Source organism: Acanthopagrus latus, chromosome 10 (assembly GCF_904848185.1).
Source record: "Acanthopagrus latus isolate v.2019 chromosome 10, fAcaLat1.1, whole genome shotgun sequence".
NCBI classification, from domain to species: domain Eukaryota; kingdom Metazoa; phylum Chordata; class Actinopteri; order Spariformes; family Sparidae; genus Acanthopagrus; species Acanthopagrus latus.
In genome coordinates, this window is record NC_051048.1 from 17,525,369 (window position 1) to 17,550,410 (window position 25,042).

The following is a 25,042-nucleotide window of genomic DNA, read 5'->3' on the forward strand; positions in this document are numbered from 1 at the left end:
GTATTTAGCCACAATCTCACTCATTCATTCAAACATTTATCTGTTGCTCTTTTTACTGACATGGCTGACAGACAAAAAACATTGTCCAGTAGCTGCTCCCAAGGCCAGCTAGTGTAAAAACAACTTACTCCATGTTTAACTATTTCTTGTTAAATCTAACCTGTTGCTGTAGATAACTGCTTGCTCTTCAAACCTGCGATTACGACTGTTGAGAGTTATGTATGTTGTCTTAAGGAAACTACAAGAAATTCCTGAAGTCAAATATCTTACCAGTGACTGCAGTGATGTTGACTCCACTGCTTCTGACGTCCTCAAACACAGAGAAGAGAGTGAATGTGTATTTAGTTCCAGCAGTGAGAGATGAGACTGTGTGAGTTACTGGTCCACCTCCAACTGGTGCAGTGATGTTTATCTCGGATCCATTAAACTGGAGAATGAAGCTGACGTTGTTGTTGACTTTATTCCACTGCAGAGTGATACTGGTCTCATCTTGGCCTGCTGATGTGAAGCTGTCTGTGTTTGAAGGAGCTTAGACAGAACACAAAAAAAGAGGAGCAGTGATCAATTTGATCAAGACAGAGTATTTAGGCACAAACTCGCTCCATTCATCTGCTGCTGTTTTCGCTAATATGACTGACAGCTAAGAAACATTGTCCAGTAGCTGCCCCAAAGCCGGCTGGTGTAAAAAAAAAAAAAACTTACTCCATCTTTAGCTCTTTCTTGTTAAATTCAAGTTGTTGCTGCAGATAACTGCTTGCTCTTTATACTTGCAATTAAGCCTGCTGAGAGTTATGTATGTTGTCTTAAGGAAACTAAAAGAAATTCCTGAAGTCAAGCATCTTACCAGTGACTGCAGTGATGTTGACTCCACTGCTTCTGACATTCTCAAACACAGAGAAGAGAGTGAATGTGTATTTAGTTCCAGCAGTGAGAGATGAGACTGTGTGAGTTACTGGTCCACCTCCAACTGGCGCACTGATGTTTATCTCTGTTCCATTAAGCTGGAGAATGAAGCTGACGTTGTTGTTGACTTTATTCCACTGCAGAGTGATACTGGTCTCATCTTGGCCTGCTGATGTGAAGCTGTCTGTGTTTGGAGGAGCTGAGACAGAAAAAGTGAAGAGACAAATTTTGAATGAAAAGACAGTTATCAGAATAATCTGGATTCCATTCAACAGATCTATATATCAACAATCCACCTCCATCATCTCTTGGTGTTTCTTGAGTATTACAGATATATGTAAATCTATTGTCCAGTCGCTGCCCCCGAGGTGACATTAAAATAAATAACATCTTTAAGTCACACAGTTTTCAATCCAATCTATTCTTTTTGAGAACTGCTTTTGTAATTTGAATTAATGGTCACCAAAAGTTATGGCTGCTCCTGAAGAGCATTGACTTGCTTGCTTTTGCCACATAACTTGAACCTCATCTGTGAATGATTAGGACCGCCATGAAAACATCTTTGTGATACAGATTTAAACATAACTTCATTTCCTAGAAAGTTGTCTTATGCACTAATCTAATATGAAATAACAGTGTTATCCTTGGTTCACAAGACACTTCTGAACCAAACATCTTACCAGTGACTGCAGTGATGTTGACTCCACTGCTTTTGACGTTCTCAAACACAGAGAAGAGAGTGAATGTGTATTTAGTTCCAGCAGTGAGAGATGAGACTGTGTGAGTTACTGGTCCACCTCCAACTGGCGCACTGATGTTTATCTCTGTTCCATTAAACTGGAGAATGAAGCTGACGTTGTTGTTGACTTTATTCCACTGCAGAGTGATACTGGTCTCATCTTGTCCTGCTGATCTGAAGCTGTCTGTGTTTGAAGGAGCTGAGACAGAACACAAAAAAGAGGAGCAGTGATCAATTTGATGAAGACAGAGTATTTAGCCACAATCTCACTCATTCATTCAAACATTCATCTGTTGCTCTTTTTACTGACATGGCTGACAGACAAAAAACATTGTCCAGTAGCTGCTCCCAAGGCCAGCTAGTGTAAAAACAACTTACTCCATGTTTAACTATTTCTTGTTAAATCTAACCTGTTGCTGTAGATAACTGCTTGCTCTTCAAACCTGCGATTACGACTGCTGAGAGTTATGTATGTTGTCTTAAGGAAACTACAAGAAATTCCTGAAGTCAAGTATCTTACCAGTGACTGCAGTGATGTTGACTCCACTGCTTCTGACATTCTCAAACACAGAGAAGAGAGTGAATGTGTATTTAGTTCCAGCAGTGAGAGATGAGACTGTGTGAGTTACTGGTCCACCTCCAACTGGTGCAGTGATGTTTATCTCTGTTCCATTAAACTGGAGAATGAAGCTGACGTTGTTGTTGACTTTATTCCACTGCAGAGTGATACTGGTCTCATCTTGGCCTGCTGATGTGAAGCTGTCTGTGTTTGGAGGAACTGAGACAAAGAGCAGAACACATAAGACAGAAATCACATAAAATTGGTAGAGCTCTTATTTGAAGCAGTTTGATGCAATGCACATAACGTCCTCTGGTACATCATGTTGACATGCTATGAATGACACAGTGACTGTTCCTAATTCATCCACCTTCACTGGAAATTCAGTTCATCAAATTATCACCATACTCATATAAATTAAATGTAGAAAATACTGTTTTAGATCAATCAGTATTATATTGTACAGCATCAGTCATTTAAGGCTTCTTTGTGGTATGCAACATAGAATTTTCTTCTTTCTTCTTATCTTTTATGTTATTGGGTCAATGCCTACAACATCACAAACCTCAATTCAACTTTCGAATCTCACTTTAACCCTAACCTATTTTTCCATGTGAATTTGTTCTTAAATGTATACATATCAGCAAATATATGTCCAGATACCTATTTGCCCATATTTTTCAGAAAATACAGCACTTTTGAAAATCATAAAATATATGTACACATAACACATAACACCAACGGTCTGAATCTAATAATGAACCTCTCCCTATATAGTATATGAGCAGAAATAAGACGCATTACTTGTTTTGAAACAGATGAATGAGAAATTAAGGGCACAGTTTTCATCTGACCACCGTCCCGAGTCATTGAACGATGTGGTGACACACTCCTCTCCACTTAAGTCTGGCTGCCCGATGGCCCAGTGTCGAAACAGAGAGGTGCTTCCATCAGACCACAGTTTTTCCCGGTACAGTCCTATCCACACAAAGCTGCCATCTGCCAGGTTTGTAATGATGCTATTTTCTGTCTGATTTCGTATGCTGAGGGGGAAACAGTAGAGTATACATTTCAAGGATAAGTATCAAAGACATGAAAACAAAAAGTAGAATGCACAATGCAAAACAATGGTAGTGATTGCTAGAAAGGAACGATATCAAATGGTAATGATAATAAATGAATAGACAGAGAAATGGAGGGATTTACAAGTCGGAAATGACAAAATACAATTGTACAGAAAATTAGAAAAAGTAAAAGCCTTAAAAATGTCTCACTGCATTTTTGGATCACCTCAATAGTTTTGACCATACATCAACAGACAGAAATGATGGTTCAGTAGTTTACCTGGCTAGATCAACATAATTCTCCCTGCAGAATCTCTGCGCTTCGGTCCAATTCAGATGTGTGTCGACCTTTACAAAGGATACTGTACCATTTGCTGTACCTGTAAATGTAGTTACAAACAACATCAGCGTATGCAGTGGTATCAGTAAAAGAAAGTATGATCAGGATTCAGTGGGATAAAGTATTGCTCATGTTACCATGAAGTGTCAGTGTCAAGATGCATCTGGAATGCTGTACATTTAGGCAATTCTTAAATCATATGCTTTAAGAGAACTAACCGTTGTAGCACACAAAGGGTTTTACATCGCTGCACTGAGTGTCACCCCATGTGCCAAAGTATGGACTCCCGGTAAAAAGCTCCACACAGTGCTGTTGTCCTCCGAGATTGTTGGGCTGCCCAGTGTCCCAGTTTCTATACTCTGTCTCTCCGGCACCATAGAAGCTGCTGTCATTCAGGGACCATCTCCAGCTGTTTATCAACTCATCATAAAGACCTATCCAAGCCTCTCCTGTTCAGAAAGAACAGCAGGAATTTAAAGTGCCCGAATAACCCAAAAATCTTTTAAAACTGTAAATCACTGTTTTTTACATTCCGTATTATAACATTTTAGAAACACCTGGTTGTTGTTGGGCTGTTGTGTGTGTACTTGGTTATATATGTATATATGTACAATATGTATTTGTTAGGTAAATGATTCCAATATTGAAAACTTGCCTGTGTAGGACGATGTAGTGCTGATGACGGCATTGACATCAGCTGTGTTTTCTATGGTGGCCAGGTCAGTGTAGGTCTGTCTGCAGAAGCTCTGAGCATCAGTCCAATTCAATGGTGTGCTCACAAAGTAGAACTGACGGGTTTGGGCAGAGGCAACATTGACCAGTGCTCCTAAAACAAACAGCTTTGAATTACCATGTTATAAGAATGTTGACTTTTTAGTTCTTTTACAGTGAATTTGAAGAGGCACTGTGCATCATGTGGGTTCAACGTTACTGTAGGGTTTTGTGAAGGTTCTTCCTCATTGATGACACTTTTGACCTCTCACATTCAAGCAGTTTGACAGGAAATGAAAACGTCCCTTTGTCAGTTGCATATTAGTTATGTAATCTATGCCTGCCTCAATTTTTTTCTTATATTCCTAACATATTTATTCATAGTTTAATACAATACATTGTAAAAAAAAAAAAAAAACATCTTTCCCCTCCCCACCATTTCTGTCATGCCATTGACGCCACTGTGTGGAGTTGTGTTGTTTCATGACCAATGCGTAAGCAATTTTTCCACCACAGCTTGAGCCAGATCAAGTTTCAGTCTGTCACAGTAAATCGGAGTTCACTGTTTGCCTCTAATGATAAAACAAGAACCAGTTTGATGGCAAGTGTAGCTGAGCAGAAAGCATGAACTTTTACTTCAAAAGACTGTGGAGGGAAAAAAAACAAAAGTCTGAATAAATGAAAAGGAATATCTGTTTGACTGGGGGTATGAATACATTCACAGTGTAAAACATACAGACAGTAAACAACTTCCTCCATCTATTGTATTGTCTATCATTTGAGGGTTTTTTTAATTTTAATTTTAATTTTTTTTACCACAGTGCCATGATGTATTTATGTAAATTATGCAATTATATTAAATATACACATTTTCACCACTTGGAATTCCTGCCCTGAATAAACCGGACCAGAAATACATATGTTTCATTTTATGCTTTTTCCTTCCCATAAGTTGTGGTCTTAGCTATGAACAGAAAAAAAGGTAGAGTAATCAAACATGAGGCACCAACCTGTGAGGACAAAGATGATCAGCGCATAATCCATAAGTTACAGCTGTGAAAAAAGGCATTTAAAAAAAAAAAATATATCAGAATCAGAATCAGGGTTTTCACCAAGAACAGTGGGTATTCGCATACAGTGAAGCTGAAAAACATGAGAGAGATAAAAAGCAAGCACTGTAGGTCAAGGAGTATAAAAAGCAAATAAAAAAAGAACAAATGAAAAATATTTACAACATGTTATTTAAATAAAGTTATTGATTTTACTCGCCATTATCTCTTTAACCTCCTTCTCAAAAATATAGGTAGGTGCAGGTTCTTTCACAATAACTTAGACTTACGTGATGTCTAGCATTTATAAGCTGCTTTAAGTGTTATGTCGTAAGTGTCCCAGTCATTAGCTTGACTCTTCCATGACCAAGACAAAACTGTCTCTTGACTGTCACTTAACGTAGACTACATGTCTTTATCTTGCCCTTGGTGATGTAGTGATGGAAAGGTATGCAGATGAGATGAGATCAAACCCAACCTGTTGAACTGTGCGTGCTCATCCTTCATGGCCTGACGCTGCCTGCTCACCCTTTTAGATGGTTTTCTCCTTTTGTTGAACTGGCTTCAGACTGAAGAGGAAGCAGCTGTCTATATAGGCTGTGGGGTTTCCCCTTGACACACTCTTACAGGAATGTTGCTCTGCAAACAACCAAAGGCTTTATGACATTCCGATGTCTACTTTTTCGGTCAACGTCAATTTAGAAACACAAAATGGTGTGTAATGTCTTTTCCCTGTTAAATACTTTTGACCATAGTATTTAAATTTTGATAGTCCCTTTTTCTGTTGTTCAGATTGTGGATCTTCTTGAATACCTCCTCAGGACCTATGCCCACTAAAACACACTGTAATTGACTTAGATACCGTAATACATTATACAATACATGTATGTTTCCTGATCAGTTTACCAGAAATCTATCAATATATTATACATTTTTGCAACAGCTCTGTATGGGATTCAACATTTCTATTCTTTGAGAGTTTAATGACAATAATTTAAGGGAACTGTCTGACATAATCACTATCCCTGTCCAGTGAGTACATTTTATGATTTGATGCAGATTCATGTTTTTGTGGTTGGAGCAATGTTTGATGATCTAATGTAACATACTGTATGCATTATGGTGTCTAATACGTAACTGTAAAAATATCTCCAGTATGTATATATCTCTCCTTGGCACTGCACACACTGAGCAAACTGCATGAGAAAAGCATAAAACCAGAATAAAACAAACATGATTTTAGCCTTGTTGTGGCAAATAATAGAATACTTTCTGAGTGAGGTGAAACAAATGCAGTTCAAAAATCTGATCAGACCAACATATAAGCACCACTATGTTCTGCTGCCTCCTGTGGCTAAGACTGGGACTGCATTGTGGTAGACTTAAAATTAGGTGTCGTGCCTGTTTACCATGTGAAAGCAGCGCCGCTGCTTCTGTTAATGTGATGAGAGGATGGTTTCCCTCTAAACCTAATGAAGTAGGAGGTCAGAGGTCACCTGATTTCCTTAAAATTTGACGGGAATTTACTTAATCAGGGGTTTAATCACCTCACTCAACGATGATCTGAGAAGGCAACAAACCAACCTCCATCCTAATGTTGTCTTGATGTGTTTTCCACTTTCTCTTGCTGCTCTGTACTCACCCTGACCGTGTTGTTGACCCTCTTCTCCTGTGAGAGCAAGCTGGACTGGACAGTCAAGACGATCTAATTATGCTTCCTCTAGGAAAGTCCTGCAGTGTCCCGATAGTGGATATAAGCCGTTGATTCAGGTGTTAATACACAAACAGAGACAGACATACAAAGAAAAATACAGATGGTGGGTTTCATGAAAAACAAAAGAGTGGCATACAGAGTAGACCAGGGGAGTAATGTACATTTGTCCATATTACAAAGGAATGAATTGCTGAACCTTGGAACGTTTGTTTTTGGTTGAGCTGTCCTCTTATGGGTGATACAATCTGTTCCACAACCACAAGTTTTGGACATTTGCAGAGATGTTAAGGGGACAAAAGTGTGTGCTGTTTACTGTAAAAGCTATCCATGAACTTCTTACATAAAATCTAACACTGCTACTGATGCTACTCCATTCCCTTTCAGGGGACAGAGGGTGATCAACTTCGACTACTATATTATTGGATGCCTATATACAGCCGATCTACTTGTTTAAGAAAGTTTTAAAAGCATGTACACAGGTTTGTCAGATATTTGAGGTATATATGACACCTTGGAAATACCCAGTTATACTACATTCTTACTTGCCTACCGGTATCTTGAAAACAGATGCCATGATAATTCATGGGTAGCTCCCTGTACGCATGCCTTCACATTATACTTAGCTGCACCTGTATATCACCTACATGCTGTTGGCTCTCCTCAGACCCACAGTGCACTTCATTATCAGCATTTCCTCTCCATCCTGCAAATAGAACCAGCACTGATGCAGAATACTTTATTTAATATCTGTTTCATCTAGTGCATGTCATATAGTTTTCAAGCTAATATTGCATACTAAGCACTTATTTTTGATTGTTTCACTGACCAAGTTTTCACAATGACAAATGCACCTGACCAACTGTGAGTTCATCCTCTTATGTGGCACTGATGTAATTTCATTCAATGCCAGCAAGGGGTGCTCAGAGTCTGATTCATACTGCAGCCTGTTATTTCACACAGGGAGGGAAGTCAGAGAGCAAGTTAGCCAAATCTTTGAGGAAACACACACTTTAAGGCACATCCTCCTGACAGTGTTGGAAAGCATCTCCTGGAAAGCGTTTTGCAAGTTAAGCAGTCTGTCCTTTTCAAGCTTTTAATTCAATTAGGCCAACCCACCCATACAACCCTCAGATCTCACGTCTCACAAATCAGCAGATTAGTCAAATATGAATGATGTGGCTGTAACCAAATGGCAATTTACTAATGATCAAGATACTACCCCTCCCACACACACACACACACACACACACACACACACACACCTTGCTCGTCTTGCTTGCAGGAGCTCAGTGCGCCTGTGCGAAGCGGAGACTGGAAGCAAAATGGTGCCTTCACGGCTACCGGAAAAATCTGAATGGAAAGGAGGAAAATAAAAAAACACTGAAAAGAAAAATAGAAAAGGTAAGGTAAGGCTCGAAATTCAGGACCTCCGTCACACACAGGAAACACACCAGCTGCAGATGTAAGGTAATTTCTTATGCCATACTGTCCTCTATATACTACAGTGCTGACTCACACTACTGACTGACTGAAAAAGCACAGACAGAAAAAGCTGATTAACAATAGCCTACTAATTTTTTTTATCTTGAAAACAAATTACCTTATTACCAGTTTTGTATATTTAGCGGAACAGCTTCAAGAACTAGAAAACGTTCAATAACAATCCCTCACTTAACCACTTCTGAATTTATACACTTTTCAACAGAGATGGCTTAAGGAACTTAGCAGTATAACTGGGGTGATTCACTATTTCACTATTTCGCCCACTTTGGATTTTGCCATCCATGGGCTTACCCCAACAGGTTACAATATGTTTAAGTTAATGTTGTCTACAGCCTTTAGCCTACACTAGATCAGTGCTCTGTTATACTGTATTGTGCATGTTTTTTTTCTTCATATGAACTACGTTACATTACCTATAATTAAACAATGTTTAGAAAAAAAAATGACTAGCTTGTACAGTGAGCAACTGTTTGTGCGAAGAATTAGCTCACCTGCCTAGCTAACGTTCCTGTTGGCCGTCCATTTTAGCTCACACTTCACCTAGCTTTAAATAGTAACGTTAACAGCTTTAAATAGTACCGTTAACAGCATACATAAGTCAAAATATGTATATTTATACTAAAGGTTACCCCTGACTACATTTATTATCTGACATAGAAAGGTGCACTCAGTTATTAAAACAAACCCCACTGTATACTTATTTTCCGGCACTTAATGGATAACAAAGTTGGCAACTAGCTAGCTGACATTAAGCCAGCAAGTCAAACATCTAGCTAGGCTAGGCTAGGTTAAGGCTAAACGAGCGTCTGCCGCCAAAGTCAGTTTAATGGAGACTAAAACGGAGCTGGAGGTGTGAATATTACACTTACATTCTCAAGAAGCAAAAACTTCGACATTTTTCTGTGTAAAATGTAAATGTAAGTAACGGTGGCAGCGAGCTTGTCTTTCAGTTCTTCTGCTCCTAAGATAAGATAGTTCTTCTGGTACAGGCAGGAAAGCACAGGTGCTAATAATAAATATCAGTGAGTTGGGTGGCTTTATAATTATTTGACTATACAAAGTTGTCTCCGTCATAATAGTGCTGAATAAATCCTTTTGCAGGGTCACTTTTTCATCAATTATTATTATTATTATTATTATTATTATTATTATTATTATTATTATCATCATCATTATTATTATTTCATGAGCGTCAAATGTTGGAAAGCAGGGACTTCCTGCGAGCACCCGAACGCATCACGAGAACCCCAGCGATGTAGAGAGAAGGAGAGGGAGACGAGGAGGAGGAGGAGGAGGAGGTGGAGGCACATCGAGGAGAAGCATGAAGACTATCCCCGGTGTCTAAGCGAACAGGCGGGGAGAGCATCTCGTCTTCCCTCGCGTGTACGGGGCCGACTGGAAGCGGAGGGAGGCAGCGGGGAAGAGGACAGGATGGAGGAGAAGAAGCAGTTTCTTTGTGGGGTGGTGGAAGGTAAGAGCGGCCGACTTCATAACTGACCTCCTGTCAGATCATGTGATACCTTTTTTTTCCTCTCCCATACCTCGGAGGGAATGGTTTTGAATACACCACCGCTTGACCTAGATTTCAGCACCGTCTTGTCACTTACTGTAAGTGAAGGTGGGCGTGTGAGGGGTAATACGCGTGTGAACACCGACGTTGGTAGGATGCGAGGGTCTTTATGAGATGATGTGCTGGTGATCAACCAGGCTTGAAGTGGAGATCAGAGAGCATGGCGATGAAAAGCATTCAATAATGTCTGGCTCAAAGGCTGCAGCCTCAGGGAAGGAAACACTCTTTGGATAATGGCTGGTGCTATGATATGTAACGATGTCAATATTAATGGTGGGAGTGAAGATGTGATGTTAATGATAAGGACAATAATGCTGAAGGTGAACGTGATGATTAAGATGGTAGAACCATGACTGGAGACGGTGATGAGGTTTGTTGGGATGAGAGCAGGTGATGATGGAGATGCCGTGGCAGAAGACGTAAGGGAGAACACACTGGCGATGGTGGTGATCGTGGTGATGAGACAAAGAAAAGCAATTTGACTGCCACAAACAAAGACATACCAATGAAGAGTACTCATGATGTGGAGAGTGATGTTGCTGATGGTGAAGTCAGTGGTGGCGATGAAGACAACGACGATAAAGAACAGGAGGGGATAAGCAGTGGTGACTGATAATGATGATAGTGATACAAAAGATAACTACATGTTATGACCACGCCAAAGGGTCTCGACTTTTGCTGCAGAAAATGCTGAAGAAGAAGAACTTGATGACGATCACGTGACATACCTGTCCCATCATAACAACAAACGTCAATACGAAGTAGTTATGCTGTAAAAATGTTTTTAATTACAAGTTAAAAACCTCGAACATGAGCCATGAATACTGATTTCTGTTTAACAAAGTCTTACGGACTTTCATGATAAAATGAGAACAACAAATTTGTGCCTTTAATGCCTTTTTTATTCATGGTGCTGGGGAAGACACCTCTTTCACCTCTGAATTTGTTGCCACATTATATTATGTTGACTAGTCATTGTGGAGATAATAATATGATTTCAAAATGAAGGAAAGGTGGCAAGCCAATAAAAGGAGGTAGAAATGTCTGTAATCTGTGTAAATAAGGTTCTTAATTGTGTATTTCTTTTACTTTGTCGTTTAATTAAGTCTATAAATGCACATCCTGAGCTGCCGGAGAAAGGGGGGACATCTTTTGATGGTTTTCTTTTTTTGACCAACAGTCCAAAATTACAACATGTCTAATTTACAAAGACATGAGACAGAGAAACACGGCAAATTGTCATGTTTACGAAGGTGAAGCCGGCTAATTTTTGGCTTATCAATTGATTACCAAATGTGTTGCCAATTAATTTTCTGCCACTGAATAATCTTTCCAGCACTGGCCTGTCTGTGCACTGTCTCGGCCCTCCAGCTTTATAATCCACAGCTCGTGCGGTTTCACAGCCCTTTGGGATGTGTTTATTTTGGAAATTCATATTTCACATTTCAATGATAATAAATGTATGACACATCATGCAGCTCTTGCACACACACAAACCACACACACACACACACACACACACGTGTGCTCACCTTATTAATAATTCTTGGAGGCCTCTTAAACCTGTGTGTTTCTCAGTCCCATGTGGTGGCATCCAGCAGAGTTAGTAATTGGGTCTAGCTTAGTGGGGAGCGCACTGCAGCACACATACACACACACACTAACACACACACACATGCACACAGGTGCACTTGTCATACACAAGCGCAACAAAATTCACACTCCCCACGGGCATGCAGGAGAGAGCAGTCCGGATTTTTAGTGGATCTGATTTACTTCTCACCATGACCCACTTACTGTACACACATATGTGCACACACACACACACACACACATGCACGCACGCAAGCACGCACGCACGCACACACACACTGCAGACTTATTCAAAAAATACAAAGGAGGGAGAGGGACACTGGAGATGCTCCCATTTCTAAAAATAGAAAATGTGATGGTGAGTGTAGCAGGAGATGAATTATGGCTCTGCCAAACACAGAGAGGATGTGACCGAGTAAGCTGTGGGAGAGCTCACATCCTTTTATGTGCCCATACAGTGTCCAGCCGCTGACAGCGGTCCAGTTTGTGATTAACTGCTGCAGAGCTAGGGAATAAGAAATAGTACAGATAACCATGTGATTGGAAATATGCTCTGGGATGACATGGTGCATGTTTAGTGATAATGCACACGTCTGTTTGAATATTGGGGGAGCGAAGATATCAGCATTTTATCAGGAAGACTAGTTACATCGTTATTTGTGTTACTGTATATACTGATCAATAAAGAATACATTTAATACATCCAAATGGATTTCCACAAACAATTCATGCTTATAATAGTAAACAGATCAGTTGTAGACGCATGTCCACTGCATGGCCTTGTAGAGCTAATCGATAATCCAGTTGTTTCTCTATGTCAGTGATCATGTATCTCTGTATTTATAGGGACATGTATACACTCATTATGTTTATGTGCAAGTGCGTTGGACTGTTTGTTTGTTGGTTTGTCAGCAAGATTATGCAAAAACGACTCAGCGGATTTCCCAAATAAAAACCTGGATGGAGGATAAGTCTCGGCCCAGAATAGACCACATTCAATTTGGTGCAGATCCACATGAAGTGACGAGTCCAGAAAGTTTTCCTCACTTTCAGTGACGTTGGCATTTTTAGTAATTTATCAGGGAATAATGGATTATAATGGATCTTGATGAAAGAAACCCAAAGTATTTAGGAATTTAGGAAATATAAGCTTTACTAAGTGCCACTGTACCTAGAATTTCATTTTTTTTTCTCTGCAGGTTTCTATGGGAGGCCTTGGTCTATGGATCAGAGGAAAGTTCTCTTCCAATGGTAAGTCTGTCTCCACCCATTACAGAATCTTACAATCTGTGATAAACCTGGTGTTTGTAAACCTGCACCTACTGTGCTGTGTGCATGCGAGCGCAGGTGTAACACACATGGTGTTCACAGGGTCAGAGGGGACAGTTTTGTGTTGTTGTTCTTCACACGAAACGCGTCAGATCAGGAGCTACTGACCTGACGCCTGTGGGCTGAACCAAGTTGCACACTTCTGTGTCAGTGTCAGGCAAACCTGAGAGAAATCACTGCCACAGAATGACTGTAGCCCTCCATAGCAAAGGGCAAGCTCATCCTCTGTCCTGAGGCTCAGCCATGGATGACAGGCGGGGGAGAGGGAGGGGGCAGATACTGCTCTGAGTTATAACAGAAGGACAGAGAGAGCAGATCAACGATGGGATATCTGTGGATCGTTTATTTTCATTGAGACTGTTTTCATGCAAAGAATGGCAATGTTGCCACCACTTTCTCCAGACTGAAGAATCTCAACAACTACTTGAAGGATAGTCATGATATAGTGTACAGACATTCATGACACCAGGAGTATTAGTCCCAGTGACTCTGGTGATCCCCCAACTCTTCCTCTAGTGTAGCAGACATTCTTGATCCCCTCAGGTTAGGGCTATGAGATATTGGAAAAAACTCAACTGTAAGTAATGGCAATATTTTTTTTCCACAATATATAGAAGAAAGAGGAATAAGAGGAAATACATTTTCATCATTTTCACCGGATTACTTGAGTAGCTCTCTTCATTCTGGAATGACTGGGGTTGATATTGCCTTTTATCAAACATCCCAAGTAAGTAATAAATTGTTAAAGAATGATCAATGAATATTCGCTTCCCATGTATCCGACAACCCTTAAAGTGGGCTAAATGATGTAATATTATACAGACTTCTCTTGCGGGAATGAGAACTGTGCAAGTATTCATTTTGTATCAAGCAGCAAAAGAAGTTGAGGTGGGACACGTTTGAGTTCACTGAACTTACTTGACGTCATACATCCTGTGACGGGACTATTGTGCATGTACACACTGCGATGTCGATGCTGAAACAATATAATGTGCACCCCTGACTCAGGAGGAGCTGTTATAACTTTGCCCAGACTTTGGAAAGGCCTGCATTTTTATTTCTATCATTTAAATCTATGGATTAAAATTTCTGTAAACTCAGCCCTGCCTTGGGTTAGGGTTAGTTGCTGAGTTGGCAACATTCCAGCACAACAAATCAAAACAGCAGTTTAAGCTGGGTTAGTTACCATCTTGGATATTTATTCTGAAATTTAAGTTTTACGAGCTAAAATGTTTTAACAACTTAAAATTATTTACTTGGTAATTTCGAGGTAAAGGGTTTCCCTGATTTTTTTTTTTTTTAAGTAAAGTCACTACCAGATTTTACAGTGTTCAGAGAGCTACTCGTGGGCTACAGTGTCTTATCCAGTATTAGCTTGTCTGTTACAGTAGTGTGATATGCAGTATCTTAAAAATCATCAATGTAGAGGCACAAAAACTCATACAGAAATATATCTCTTTCCCCTCAGAATGTTATGTTCACCTCCTCAGTATTTTAATGTTGTCCTAATACAGAATTTATGGTTCCTCCTGTACAGAGGAAAGACTTTGCTGTGACCATGGCTCTTTATTTAGCAGCAGCATCTTTTTTTCCATGCTGAGACCTTCACACCGGGGAGCAGCTCAGCACAACCACACTCTTCAGTTGTTGGCCACAGAGTGTGGAGTGATACCAGTGTAGTGTCATGATAGGCTGGTGTCTCGTTTGCAACCATCGTGACAATATCAAAACTGTAGACGAAAGCCATTTAAACCAGATGAAATTGACATTCAGGATAATCAGATGTTCTCTACAGTGCGAGTGCCCCAAGAGACTTAAATCCAATATCAGTGGAGTGGGTTCATAAGCCGAGTCTCTCTGCATCTTGCTCAAACAAAACTCGGGCAGCTCCTTATTGAGACTGCCACAACAGTTTTTATTAATAGTTTCATCAGCTGCTCGCAGAGAGACACACGCTTTGAATCAGCTCACACTGATTTTCCATGACAGTGAACCACAGCAGAAAGCTAAAAGATCAGCTCAAGTGCAAAAAAAACACAGATTGGCATTTAAGGCATCAGTACCCCTAAGAAAATTAACAATGTGTCATACATGAAATAAATGCACTGATGAAGGATGCTGCATTTTTTCTTTATATTACCCCATGTGAATGCCTTACAATTCATTTTTGATGACACATCTTACAAAAGAGTGGATCTGCATAAATGCCTGTTGGGAGCTGTGACACAGTTTTGTAGTTCAGCAGCCAATAGTGGCAGCCGTCTACATCCCCAGAGATCAGTCGTTCCCTCTGCTCTCTGCTCCCCCGCTGCTCTTGAACATACAGAGCAAATCATTCTAGCGCGCCGTCTCCGTTCCTATCAGTAACCACGTTCAAGTCACCACGATGCGTTCCCTAAACCTCTATTGATTTTCAAGCGATGTTTGCTTTATGATGCATGTAGTCTGCGCACTCTTCACAAAGAGGCTGTGAGGATAATTTTGACTCCCAAAACTTTGTCAGTGTAGCAGAAGCTGAGTGTGTGGGCTCCAGGTTTATTTATAGGCCGGCTTTTTTAGACCGAAGTGCGGGGCGCACGCAAAAATTCATACGCCGAGTGTTGCATAAGTTTGGCAGAGTAGGACTGTGGATGTGTATACAGTATGCTAAGTGTGTGTGCGTCTGATTGTGTGCGTTTTAAGGGAGGTAGGTTGAAGCTTTGTGGAGGCGACTTACGCACCATCTGTCCAGGAAATAAAGCAGGGAGAGAGCGAGGACATATCCACCCACAAATGACAGGGAAGACAAGAGCTGGTCCATGTCCAGAGAGAGCAAGTGCTATACTCATGTTTATGTGTGTGTGTGTGTGTGTGTGTGTGTGTATGAGATGTAGATACTGTTTCACTCCTAGTACTATGCTCTATTTATGATACAGGAGGTCATTTCCTGTAACTGATGCGCCCATGGAGCCCCAAGATCGATACAGTGGACCTATTTTCTTGCTGCCCGTTGTTTTTCTGTTTTATTTTTCGCTCCATCTGTCCTCGCCTCCCTCTCAGCTGCTCATGTCTCACTCCAGTGCCCTTACAGTGCATCACAAAGCTTCAAGCTGTGGAGAAGATGAATACAATATACACAACAGAACAAAGTAATAGATGACATTTTCAAAGCATTTGAAAAGTGTTTTCCAGATTATAAAGCAGACGTTGTTGCACTCCAGGTAGTTTAATAGACAGGGGTATTGGATCATAAACCTGATTACTCATGTTGCCTGAAACTTAAAATGGCAACTACAGTAAAAATAAAAAAAAAGTTTAAAAAACTCTTTCAAACCAATATTTTAAGCTGTTAAAAAAAATACAAAAAACAGGTTTGCTTTTCATAAATGCTCAAAATATTCAGCAAAATTGAAGCAAAGTCACGGTTAGTTTAAGGTTTATGTTATACAGGAAGTGAATGTCTTCTTTTTGAATTTCTTTCTAGTTGCACATTGATCGATTAAGCAGTGAAGTCGCTTAAACCTGCACTAACATGTCCGTGCCTCCCCTGTCCTTGTCTTTCTGTGGCAGGATGCAGAACTGGGGCCTGAACACGTACCTGTACGGCCCAAAAGATGACCTAAAGCACAGACTGTTGTGGAGAGAAGTCTACTCTCCTGAGGAAGAGAGTAAGAACATACGAGTCATCATCCTGTCCATCTGTCGACCGATCTGTCAACCAGTCATCCAAACACATGTGCATCCATGTTTTGCTTTGCAGTTGATGCCTCCGAGAAAGTCCAAGTTTAAGTTATACACATTTATGCTTGAGACTAGCAGCTCAAAGGTACATTAGCCACTGCTAGCATAACACAGTTGAGGATCTGACAGGATTTTTGGTGTCAAGTTGCATTTTGGGTAATGTTGGTGACATGTTTTGGTAAGGTAGAAAAGCACATGGGTACAAGGAGACGATGACTCTGGTTCTGCTGCATTAGTGCAATTCTGTAGGTGTGTAATGCTAAATCTGTGTAATGCGCTCACACATTTTTCCTACCTTATTTTAGACTGTCAGAGTGCTCACTGAACCAAATATGAAATTGCTCCTTTGACATCACTGGTACATTTATTTTTCATTACCACCCTGAAGGTATCAACAGTTTTTATGTTGCCCATTATATTATTTTTATTGTACCCTAGAAAACTGTATGGCCATTTTGTTTACAAGCTGTATTCCCACATGATACCTAACATTGAGACTAGAGAGAGGCATTCACATATGAAGAGACTGGGGAAGTTTGTCATCTAACACCGGCCCGTGTGCTTCACTTTGCCTCTTATTTTTCAAATCCAAGATTTTTTCTATTCTCTCCTCAGGTCAGTTGCGTACTCTTATAGTGGAGGCCAAGTCGAGAGGCCTCAAGTTCGTGTACGCCCTCTCTCCTGGACAGGACATTGTCTTCTCTTCTTCCTGCGACCTGACGCTACTCAAACGCAAGCTGAGACAGGTAGATGACACGGGGAAGATGATGACCTCTGCAGGAACATGGTTTTATGATTTGAGCCTCTGTTTCTTTTTCTCTCTCATTCACAACCTCACCTCTCTGTCCAGGTGTCCGATCTGGGCTGCCAGGCTTTTGCCATTCTGTTTGATGACATCGATCACTCCATGTGTCAGGCTGACAGCGAGGCCTTTTCGTCATTCGCCCACGCTCAGGTCACTGTAACCAATGAGATCTATCGGTTCTTGGGGGAACCACCCGTCTTCCTATTCTGCCCTACAGGTAAGGAGTGCAGATCTGAACAACTCTCAGATTCGACGTGCAGGTTTTACTGCTGTTGTTGAAGAATGACAATGAAGTATACCACCGTTTCTCTCTCCCTGTAGAATACTGTGGCTCCCTGTGTTCTCCCAGTGTATCGAAGTCTCCCTACTTGCAGACAGTTGGAGAGGACCTGCTGCCCAACATAACAGTGGTGTGGACAGGTGAGATACACACATATAAAGGTATAAATATAAAACCTTTCATTTCTTCTCTGCGCTGTATTCCTGCAGATATAAACCACAGTCTTTAAGCACAATTTCTTCTTCTCTGTTTTTTTTTTGCTTCAGTAGTAGTTAACCTGTGATCTCTCGCTTAGTAACAGCACACACACAGACACACACGCACAAACAGTGGCAAACCACAGCTCGGCACACACAAATGCAAGTAAGTGTAGGCACAAATCCACACAATGTCCTCCAGCGACGATTTAGGTACACGTTCGCCCACGTGCATATGGAACGACAATAGAAACACACATCAATGCCTTCACTTCTTCATTTTTCAGAATTTTCTTTCTTGTCCTTATTTTTTTCCAATCAGAAGCTATTCTTTGGTGGCTGTTGTATTGTTGTACCATCATAGTTAAAATGTTCTTGTGATTTTACATCATTTAGGCTCATTTTTCCTTCCTGAGCACATTTCTCTGGGAATTTGTAAAGGTGATAGTCAGGCGCTGCTTGCATGATCAAAAATGGTTGCAGTGTGAAGTACCACAAGTGAGTGTCACTTGAAAATTGCAGACTGAAGTGTGAGCATGGTTCGCAAGGATGGTGTTTGTTTTGATCAGTGAAACGTGTCGCGTTGTTTCCTTTGGACCAATCATTAGTGTTGTTTACTTTGTTGCAAATGAAATGGTTCTTTAGGATCTGCAACCTTTTTGTGATTGACTTGGGTCTGTCTTCCGCATCTATAAGAACTTTTCACCATAGGAAATTTGCAGGGAGAGTAACATACAGTAGTTGTTGTGGTTTGGGCCACACCTTGCCTCACGTGAGGCCTGTCTGAACTATCACAAAGACAAATATGCAACAGAGTGATAAAAGCTAAGGAAATGTTTTGTGGCCACTGTGTCAGGAACATGTGAGCGTCTTGGGAAACCTGACTGTTCACCTGTTCAGAGGAACACTTTCTCACACAGCAGTTGGTTCAGTCAGTTCATTTTGTTATGCAACAGAAGGCTCGCCAAGTATGAGTAACTGAGACTGAGTGGAAACTAAAATGTTGCACGTCGCATTGTTCTTTGTTGTGCTAGTGGACCAAAATTAAATGGACCACATCAAAGTTCAAATAAACTGATTGGTCCTAAAGTGGCTTAAGATAAAGGAGGAGAAAACCTATTCATCCCAGTCACCTGTTTTTCAAGACTTTAGTCCTCTACCCGTCAACCTTTTCCCTTCCCTTACTCTCCGCAGGCAGTAAGGTAATCTCCAGGAAACTATCTGTAGACTGCCTGGCTGAGGTGGAGTCTGTCCTCCAGCGGCCACCGCTCATCTGGGACAACCTGCACGCTAATGACTACGACTCCAGACGACTCTTCCTGGGGCCCTTTAAAGGCCGGGAGCCTCAGTTGAAGAGCCACCTGAGAGGCCTTTTACTCAACCCCAACTGCGAGTTTGAAGCCAACTACATCCCTCTGCATACGCTGGGAAGCTGGCACAGAACTGGAGAAGAGGAGAGGAAAGGTGAGAGGATGATGGAGGGATGGATGGAGCAGAAAGACAAGGATTAATGAGCAGCTGGAAGGATTGAGGAAATGATGAGACAGGAGATGTCCTGAGTTAATAAACCAATATTGGCTCAGCCAGACCAGAGCCATATACAGTTAATCCCAGTGCTTCCTGGAGAAATGTTTAACGAGGTAGTGTTGCTTGGCAACTAACACAGTTTTAACCAGCAGGCAGAAGTGTTGTGTGATATTAGTTAACAGAATTCAACATTCCCTTAATACTGAGTTCACCCAATTCATAAATCTTCATCTGCATTCACAGCAAAGTAGATGTATTTACAAAAATGTGTAAGAGATCAAAGATTTCAGATTCATGTAGTCACAAAGTGCAAATATTCCTGATGGTTTGAAGTATTCCGTGTGACTGTGTAACCATGTGGAGCTGCAAAAGCCCCTGCATCACCTTTTTTTTTGAGGTTTGGTTCACATTTTGTGGCATTTGATTCACCGTGACAGTAAAACAGATGAGCGAAACAAGAGAGCTGGATGGAAATATGCAGGAGAGAGAACCGCTGTAGCATGTGATGTCGTTCTGAAGAGCGAGTGGGGAGAGGTGGCGATAGAGGAATAATTGTGTGGTGTGTTGAGGGAAGAAATGAGGAGAGAGGAAAGTCCCTCTGCGGCGGAGAAACAAGGCGGAGGCCTGGAGGAGAAATGGGCTTTAAAGGAGGGGATGAGAAGAGAGATGAAGGGCAGGCTGAAGCGTGTGATGTAGATGGAAATGGAAGAGGAATTTTAATGGTAGCATAAGAGGGAGGGGATGGGGTGGTGGTAGTAAATTAAGCATGCACCGGATTCAATCTTTACGTGAGAGAGACATTTAGCTTTATAACTGCTAATGTGGTTCAAATTTCACTAAAATAAGTTGTTAAGATGAGAGTTTGGAAAAAAATTTTTTACGAGAATTTGAACTAGCCTGGATTTTTCGATTGTTTTTCTTTTTTCTTGGTGCTGTATTTTCTTAATTCGAAACAGATTATTTCCATATAGAAGCAGAGCAAAATCTATTCTTGGTGCAGTTAATCCACTGCTAGAAGCTCCAACATATCAGCAAACGCAAGGCAAACTGTGCTCAGATAAAGGTGTGTGTCTTCTCTCCTAGTCATGCATAAATATTGCACAAAAGAGAGAGAGATACAGTATATGCGACGTGTGTGGGTACATTTGTCCACCAAAACATGTCCAATGGGAATTCAGTAAACATCCTAGACTGATTAGGAATTTGAGTGTGGCATTCTGTACTGTGTACTGTATGAATATGTGTTGCCTAGTTTTCTCATATATGAGGATAAAATACTGTTTATGCTCTAGATGAGGAGTGTGACTACTGTTCTGATAGAGCTCTGTCTGCTGCACTGCGTGATTGGATGGAGGAACTCAACCAGCCACTTCAAGCAGGTAAAACCTGACACTGTTGACCTGACACTGACATTTTCAAGGTTGTCGATCACAGATGACATGTAATTGCACTGAAAGCATTAACCTGTTTGTTTTCTCATTACAGGTCGGCAGAGTTCACGAGCAGACCAGCGTTCAGCCCCGACATCTCGCTGCAAAACTCCCGACAGACCCGACTGCCCCTCCACCTTGAGAGGAACCTCTACCGTGGCAAAGCTTCCCGTCTTCCCCCTGAACTCCAGCTCTCCCCCTTCCTCACCACCCACTAAGGTCAAGGGGGAGAGAGAGTTACGGGAGGGTGAGAAGAGGAGGCCAAACCAGCCTAGTCAACCCAATCAAAAACCTCCAGGATCTAGGTATGGAGCACCTTCAGGTGGAGGGAAGGGACAGAAAGCCCAGGGTCAGGCTCTCTGTAGTGGGAAGGGCCTACTAAGTGAGTCCCAGGTGCGGCTGCTGGTTGGTCTTCATTATCTGCCTCACGAGCATGGCCCGTCTGCCCAGAAGCTGCTGCAGGACCTGACCTGGCTGAAAACAAACTGCCACCTGGTCAGCACCAGCAGCAAAAAGGCTCCGCCGCAGAAGGTCAGTGCGTGTTTTGTGCAGATTACTTGTTGGTGAGCTGCGGATGGCGTGTTTGATGAATGTGAGTGATAAGACACACATGGACATTTTGTAATTAATGTCCTCAGACTGATGAGTGGCGAGGTCGGGCCTCCAGGTTCCTGTCCCTGTGTGAAGACATCGCACAGCTCCACTGCAGCGTGGTGGGTGGGGCCAACAGGGCCGTGCTCTATGACCTTTACCCTTATGTGTGGGACCTGAGGAACATGGCTCTGGTGGCAAAAGCCTTCATATGCTGGCTGGGTGAGTATAAAGAGAGGTGGAAGCAGGAAAACACTTTACTGTACACTTTACTGTACCCTGTATCCAATGATGTGGTATATTACAATGTAGTACAACATGGCATGTCATGTTATATTATAGTATGGTATGGTATTGTATTGTGAGATCCAGTATAGTATGTTATAAAATAGTATAACAGTATGAGGTGTTATTCTGTTATACCCTATGACTCAGTAGTATTATAGTATGATATAGTATAGTAGTGGTAGCATGCTGTATCACCTATGTTCCTTTACTCTTCTTAATACCATAAAATACTGTTCTCACTCACCTGTCTCCCTCAGATGGACGAGTGTTGAGTGACAGCTCCACCCTGGGCACCTGGAGGAACTGCTTCCACTGTGAGTAGGCATGAACTCTTTGTCTCCATATCTGTACCTGTAGTAATTCCCCACGGGTCACATCTGCTGCACAAATCATTCGTATCTTTTTTTTCCTCTCTATTTTCCGCAACAAACCAACGTCCAGGCGTTATTTCTCAGCGGTAGCTCGGTGGAGCTCAGCAGATGAGGAAGCAGTGAGGACTGAATCACTAGTCACGCTTAAAATATTTATAGTGCCAGCATAAAAACTGAAAAAAAAGAAGTTGATTTCAGCCAGCATCTCTTGAGGAGCTGTAATGCTGTAAAAACACGGAACTTTTATGCCACCATGAATATTTAAAGCTTGATTTAACTTTGGGATTATTTTCTATCTGCGCCAACAACCGTCCTTGCATTTTGTCGGCCCTAACCACATGATGTCACCACGCTGACATTTGGGTCTTGTTTGTGGTAGGGTGTGGGAAGTCCTCGGGGGCAGACCTTCTGGGAGTGGACTCAGAGCCATGGGTGTTCAAAGGGGGCGTGTCTGGAGAGGTGCAGGTACGATGCGTTTATATTTCCCATAGATTATTAATGAGTGTGTATGCATGTCTCTGTTCCACAATTCTTAATCATAAGTTACATTGAAGTTTAATCATTTCATAACTGACTAGCATGTGTGTCTGTGTGTGTGTGTGTGTAGATGCTTCTCCCAATAGGCAGCAGCAGTGAACTCTTCACTCACCCTCCTCCTCTCTTCCCTACCTCTCGTCTCTATAACATCAGGCCCTATCACAGCAAGGACAAGGTAGGAGATGTCACAACCACACACATTCATGAAATATCATGGAAGTCAAAGAGCTGCATTCAAGTAAAGGGAAAGTCAGGGAGTACTTTTGAATGTTTTTTTTTTACGCTACGGTACACACAATTACTGCAACAAACTGCAAAGCTTACCGTTGTAGCTGCTGTGGAAGACTGCAAACCAGGAAGGAGGAACATTTCAGTCAGTGATGGAAAGTCATGGAAAATGTATGGGATTTTCAGTCGGTGCCACAGTAGGTTCCTTAGATGGAAAAAAGCTGCAAAATTAAACACAGATTTCAGTAACCTGTAGAGTTTTAGTTTAACATTTGCTCACTGGTGTGGCAAAACATAAGCAGTAGTAGTAGACTGGGGCATTAAAGGACAGCCATCTCTCACAGCAGTGATCATTTTGTGCTTATGTGTGTGTAGGTGGAGCTGTATCGGATGGTGCGCCAACTCCACCTGCGGACTCAGGGTGGCCAAGAGTCCAGTGCTGCTCACCCAGATGTCATCGGAGACAGGTGTGTGTGTGAGACAGAGTGATCACCTGTGTTGCAAAACATTTTCACAGTGAATATTCCCAACTTCTTTGAGTTGTTACCCCAGAAAAATGAGTCTGGTGTGAGTTTTAACTCAGAACACAGGGCTTTTTGTGTGTGTGTGTGAGACCAACCAAATTAATTTGTATACAAACTATCACTCTCACAAATACATTTAATAAAATCTATATTAAGGCGAATGATATCACTAGTGCAGGCAATGTAATATATAAACTATTCCCTAGTCTAAAATGTGTGATGTCTTTCACTTTCCATAGATGTCTCGGGCCTTGCCTGGCGTTGTGCCCTGAGTACAGCTTCATCCTGGAGGATGAGCTGGGTGTGTGTGGCTGTGTGTTGGGCATCTTGGATGTTCGCTCCTTTGCCAAGCGGTGCCAGGCCAGCTGGATGCCTGCCATGAGGGACAAATACCCGACCAAAGGGGGCAACACATATCCCAACACGCAGGTGAGTATGTGGCGCAGTGGAAGTCAAAAAGTCAAAAAATCAATAAGCGTCCTCTCTCCTACCTATCCTGTCATACTGATGGACACGGGGGTAAACACACACACGCAGCCAACACACATTCACAAAGAGTTATAGACACACACAGGTGAAATTATACACACAAACCTTTGACATAACGGTTACTTGCCGTTACACCATCTGGATCCCTCTGTGGCAGATTTATAACCTGCTGGGAAGAGAGTGGCATACAAAGGTAAACAAAGCAAATTAACACTCATGTGCACACACACACACACACACACACAGATTGGATTATTTTGTATATGAAGGAAAACAACTCCTATTACTTATTCCCTTGCTATGGGGTTTAGTTTGTATTAGCAGTGAGCTACGCAACATGACATGACATGGCAACCGGATTTGGAAACGGTGCTGCCAGGTGCATGTACTGTAGTGCACCAGTAATGCCATTAGAAACAGCAAGAACAGACTGTAGTGATGTTCGAGGTAAGCATCAGTCTTGAGCAGTTAGGTACGTTTTTCTTCTGATTGATATGGCATGTTGAAAATGGGAGGAGATCACACTCTTGGCTATGGTGTTGCAGATGAGTGATCTTAGGCAAATAGCCAAACAGATCCGGTGGTGAGCAACAGGGACAGTCAGTCCTCGACATCTGCGGAGGCTTTCTCAGCCCACTTTGTGCGTCACGGCGCACGATGACACTGCCGCTTTGGACGGCTATCATTCACACAGCAGACACAGGTGTGTGAGGGGGGGAAAAGTTTTCCCGTTGAAAGATTTACTGGTAATCACAGTTGAATCGGCTAAACAGAGTTGGTAAGGATTGAAATTACATCTTTTTTTTCTTTATTAGGCCTGGAGCCATGACATCAGGCTTTTATGTAATCACTTATGACAATGACTTTATTGTTAGTCATTCTTTCTTTTCTTGTATAGCTGCCTTAAGATATATTCTTGGCTTGAAAGCAAGGCAGAAAAACCTCCCTGCTTGTAAGTTTCATTCCAGAGAAAAACTGCTT

The 25,042-nt window shown here is 41.6% G+C and overlaps 2 protein-coding genes across 23 annotated transcripts in view; one reads left to right on the plus strand and one right to left on the minus strand.

Annotated features, from left to right (window-relative positions):
- Positions 1-9,646, minus strand: part of LOC119027860 (tenascin-X-like) — a 20,356-nt gene extending 10,710 nt beyond the window's left edge. For 14 of the 20 annotated variants that reach the window (XM_037113364.1, XM_037113362.1, XM_037113367.1 and 11 more), the window contains exons 1-14: positions 9,452-9,646; positions 8,342-8,459; positions 7,724-8,023; positions 7,008-7,096; positions 5,844-6,004; positions 5,327-5,369; positions 4,261-4,431; positions 3,824-4,054; positions 3,546-3,645; positions 3,006-3,244; positions 2,163-2,420; positions 1,584-1,841; positions 845-1,102; positions 271-528 (exon numbers count right to left, since the gene is read on the minus strand). In XM_037113364.1, coding sequence (XP_036969259.1) covers positions 271-528; positions 845-1,102; positions 1,584-1,841; positions 2,163-2,420; positions 3,006-3,244; positions 3,546-3,645; positions 3,824-4,054; positions 4,261-4,431; positions 5,327-5,360 — 1,807 coding nt within the window. In that variant the 5' untranslated portion in view covers positions 5,361-5,369; positions 5,844-6,004; positions 7,008-7,096; ... (1 more) ...; positions 8,342-8,459; positions 9,452-9,646. The remainder of the gene's footprint in view (positions 1-270; positions 529-844; positions 1,103-1,583; positions 1,842-2,162; positions 2,421-3,005; positions 3,245-3,545; positions 3,646-3,823; positions 4,055-4,260; positions 4,432-5,326; positions 5,370-5,843; positions 6,005-7,007; positions 7,097-7,723; positions 8,024-8,341; positions 8,460-9,451) is intronic. The other 6 variants (XM_037113354.1, XM_037113353.1, XM_037113355.1 and 3 more) reach the window with 6 other exon arrangements.
- si:dkey-183c6.8 (protein O-GlcNAcase) overlaps positions 8,436-25,042 on the plus strand; it is a 20,197-nt gene continuing 3,590 nt past the window's right edge. Inside the window, exons 1-16 of one of the 3 annotated variants that reach the window (XM_037113380.1) lie at positions 8,436-8,546; positions 9,790-10,053; positions 12,945-12,996; positions 16,624-16,721; positions 17,410-17,540; positions 17,645-17,816; positions 17,921-18,019; positions 19,271-19,540; positions 20,896-20,982; positions 21,089-21,564; positions 21,672-21,846; positions 22,170-22,226; positions 22,663-22,748; positions 22,891-22,995; positions 23,424-23,515; positions 23,812-24,001. In XM_037113380.1, coding sequence (XP_036969275.1) covers positions 10,014-10,053; positions 12,945-12,996; positions 16,624-16,721; positions 17,410-17,540; positions 17,645-17,816; positions 17,921-18,019; positions 19,271-19,540; positions 20,896-20,982; positions 21,089-21,564; positions 21,672-21,846; positions 22,170-22,226; positions 22,663-22,748; positions 22,891-22,995; positions 23,424-23,515; positions 23,812-24,001 — 2,130 coding nt within the window. In that variant the 5' untranslated portion in view covers positions 8,436-8,546; positions 9,790-10,013. Of the gene's footprint in view, positions 8,547-8,942; positions 9,500-9,789; positions 10,054-12,944; positions 12,997-16,623; positions 16,722-17,409; positions 17,541-17,644; positions 17,817-17,920; positions 18,020-19,270; positions 19,541-20,895; positions 20,983-21,088; positions 21,565-21,671; positions 21,847-22,169; positions 22,227-22,662; positions 22,749-22,890; positions 22,996-23,423; positions 23,516-23,811; positions 24,002-25,042 lie in introns of those variants that run through there. The other 2 variants (XM_037113378.1, XM_037113379.1) reach the window with 2 other exon arrangements.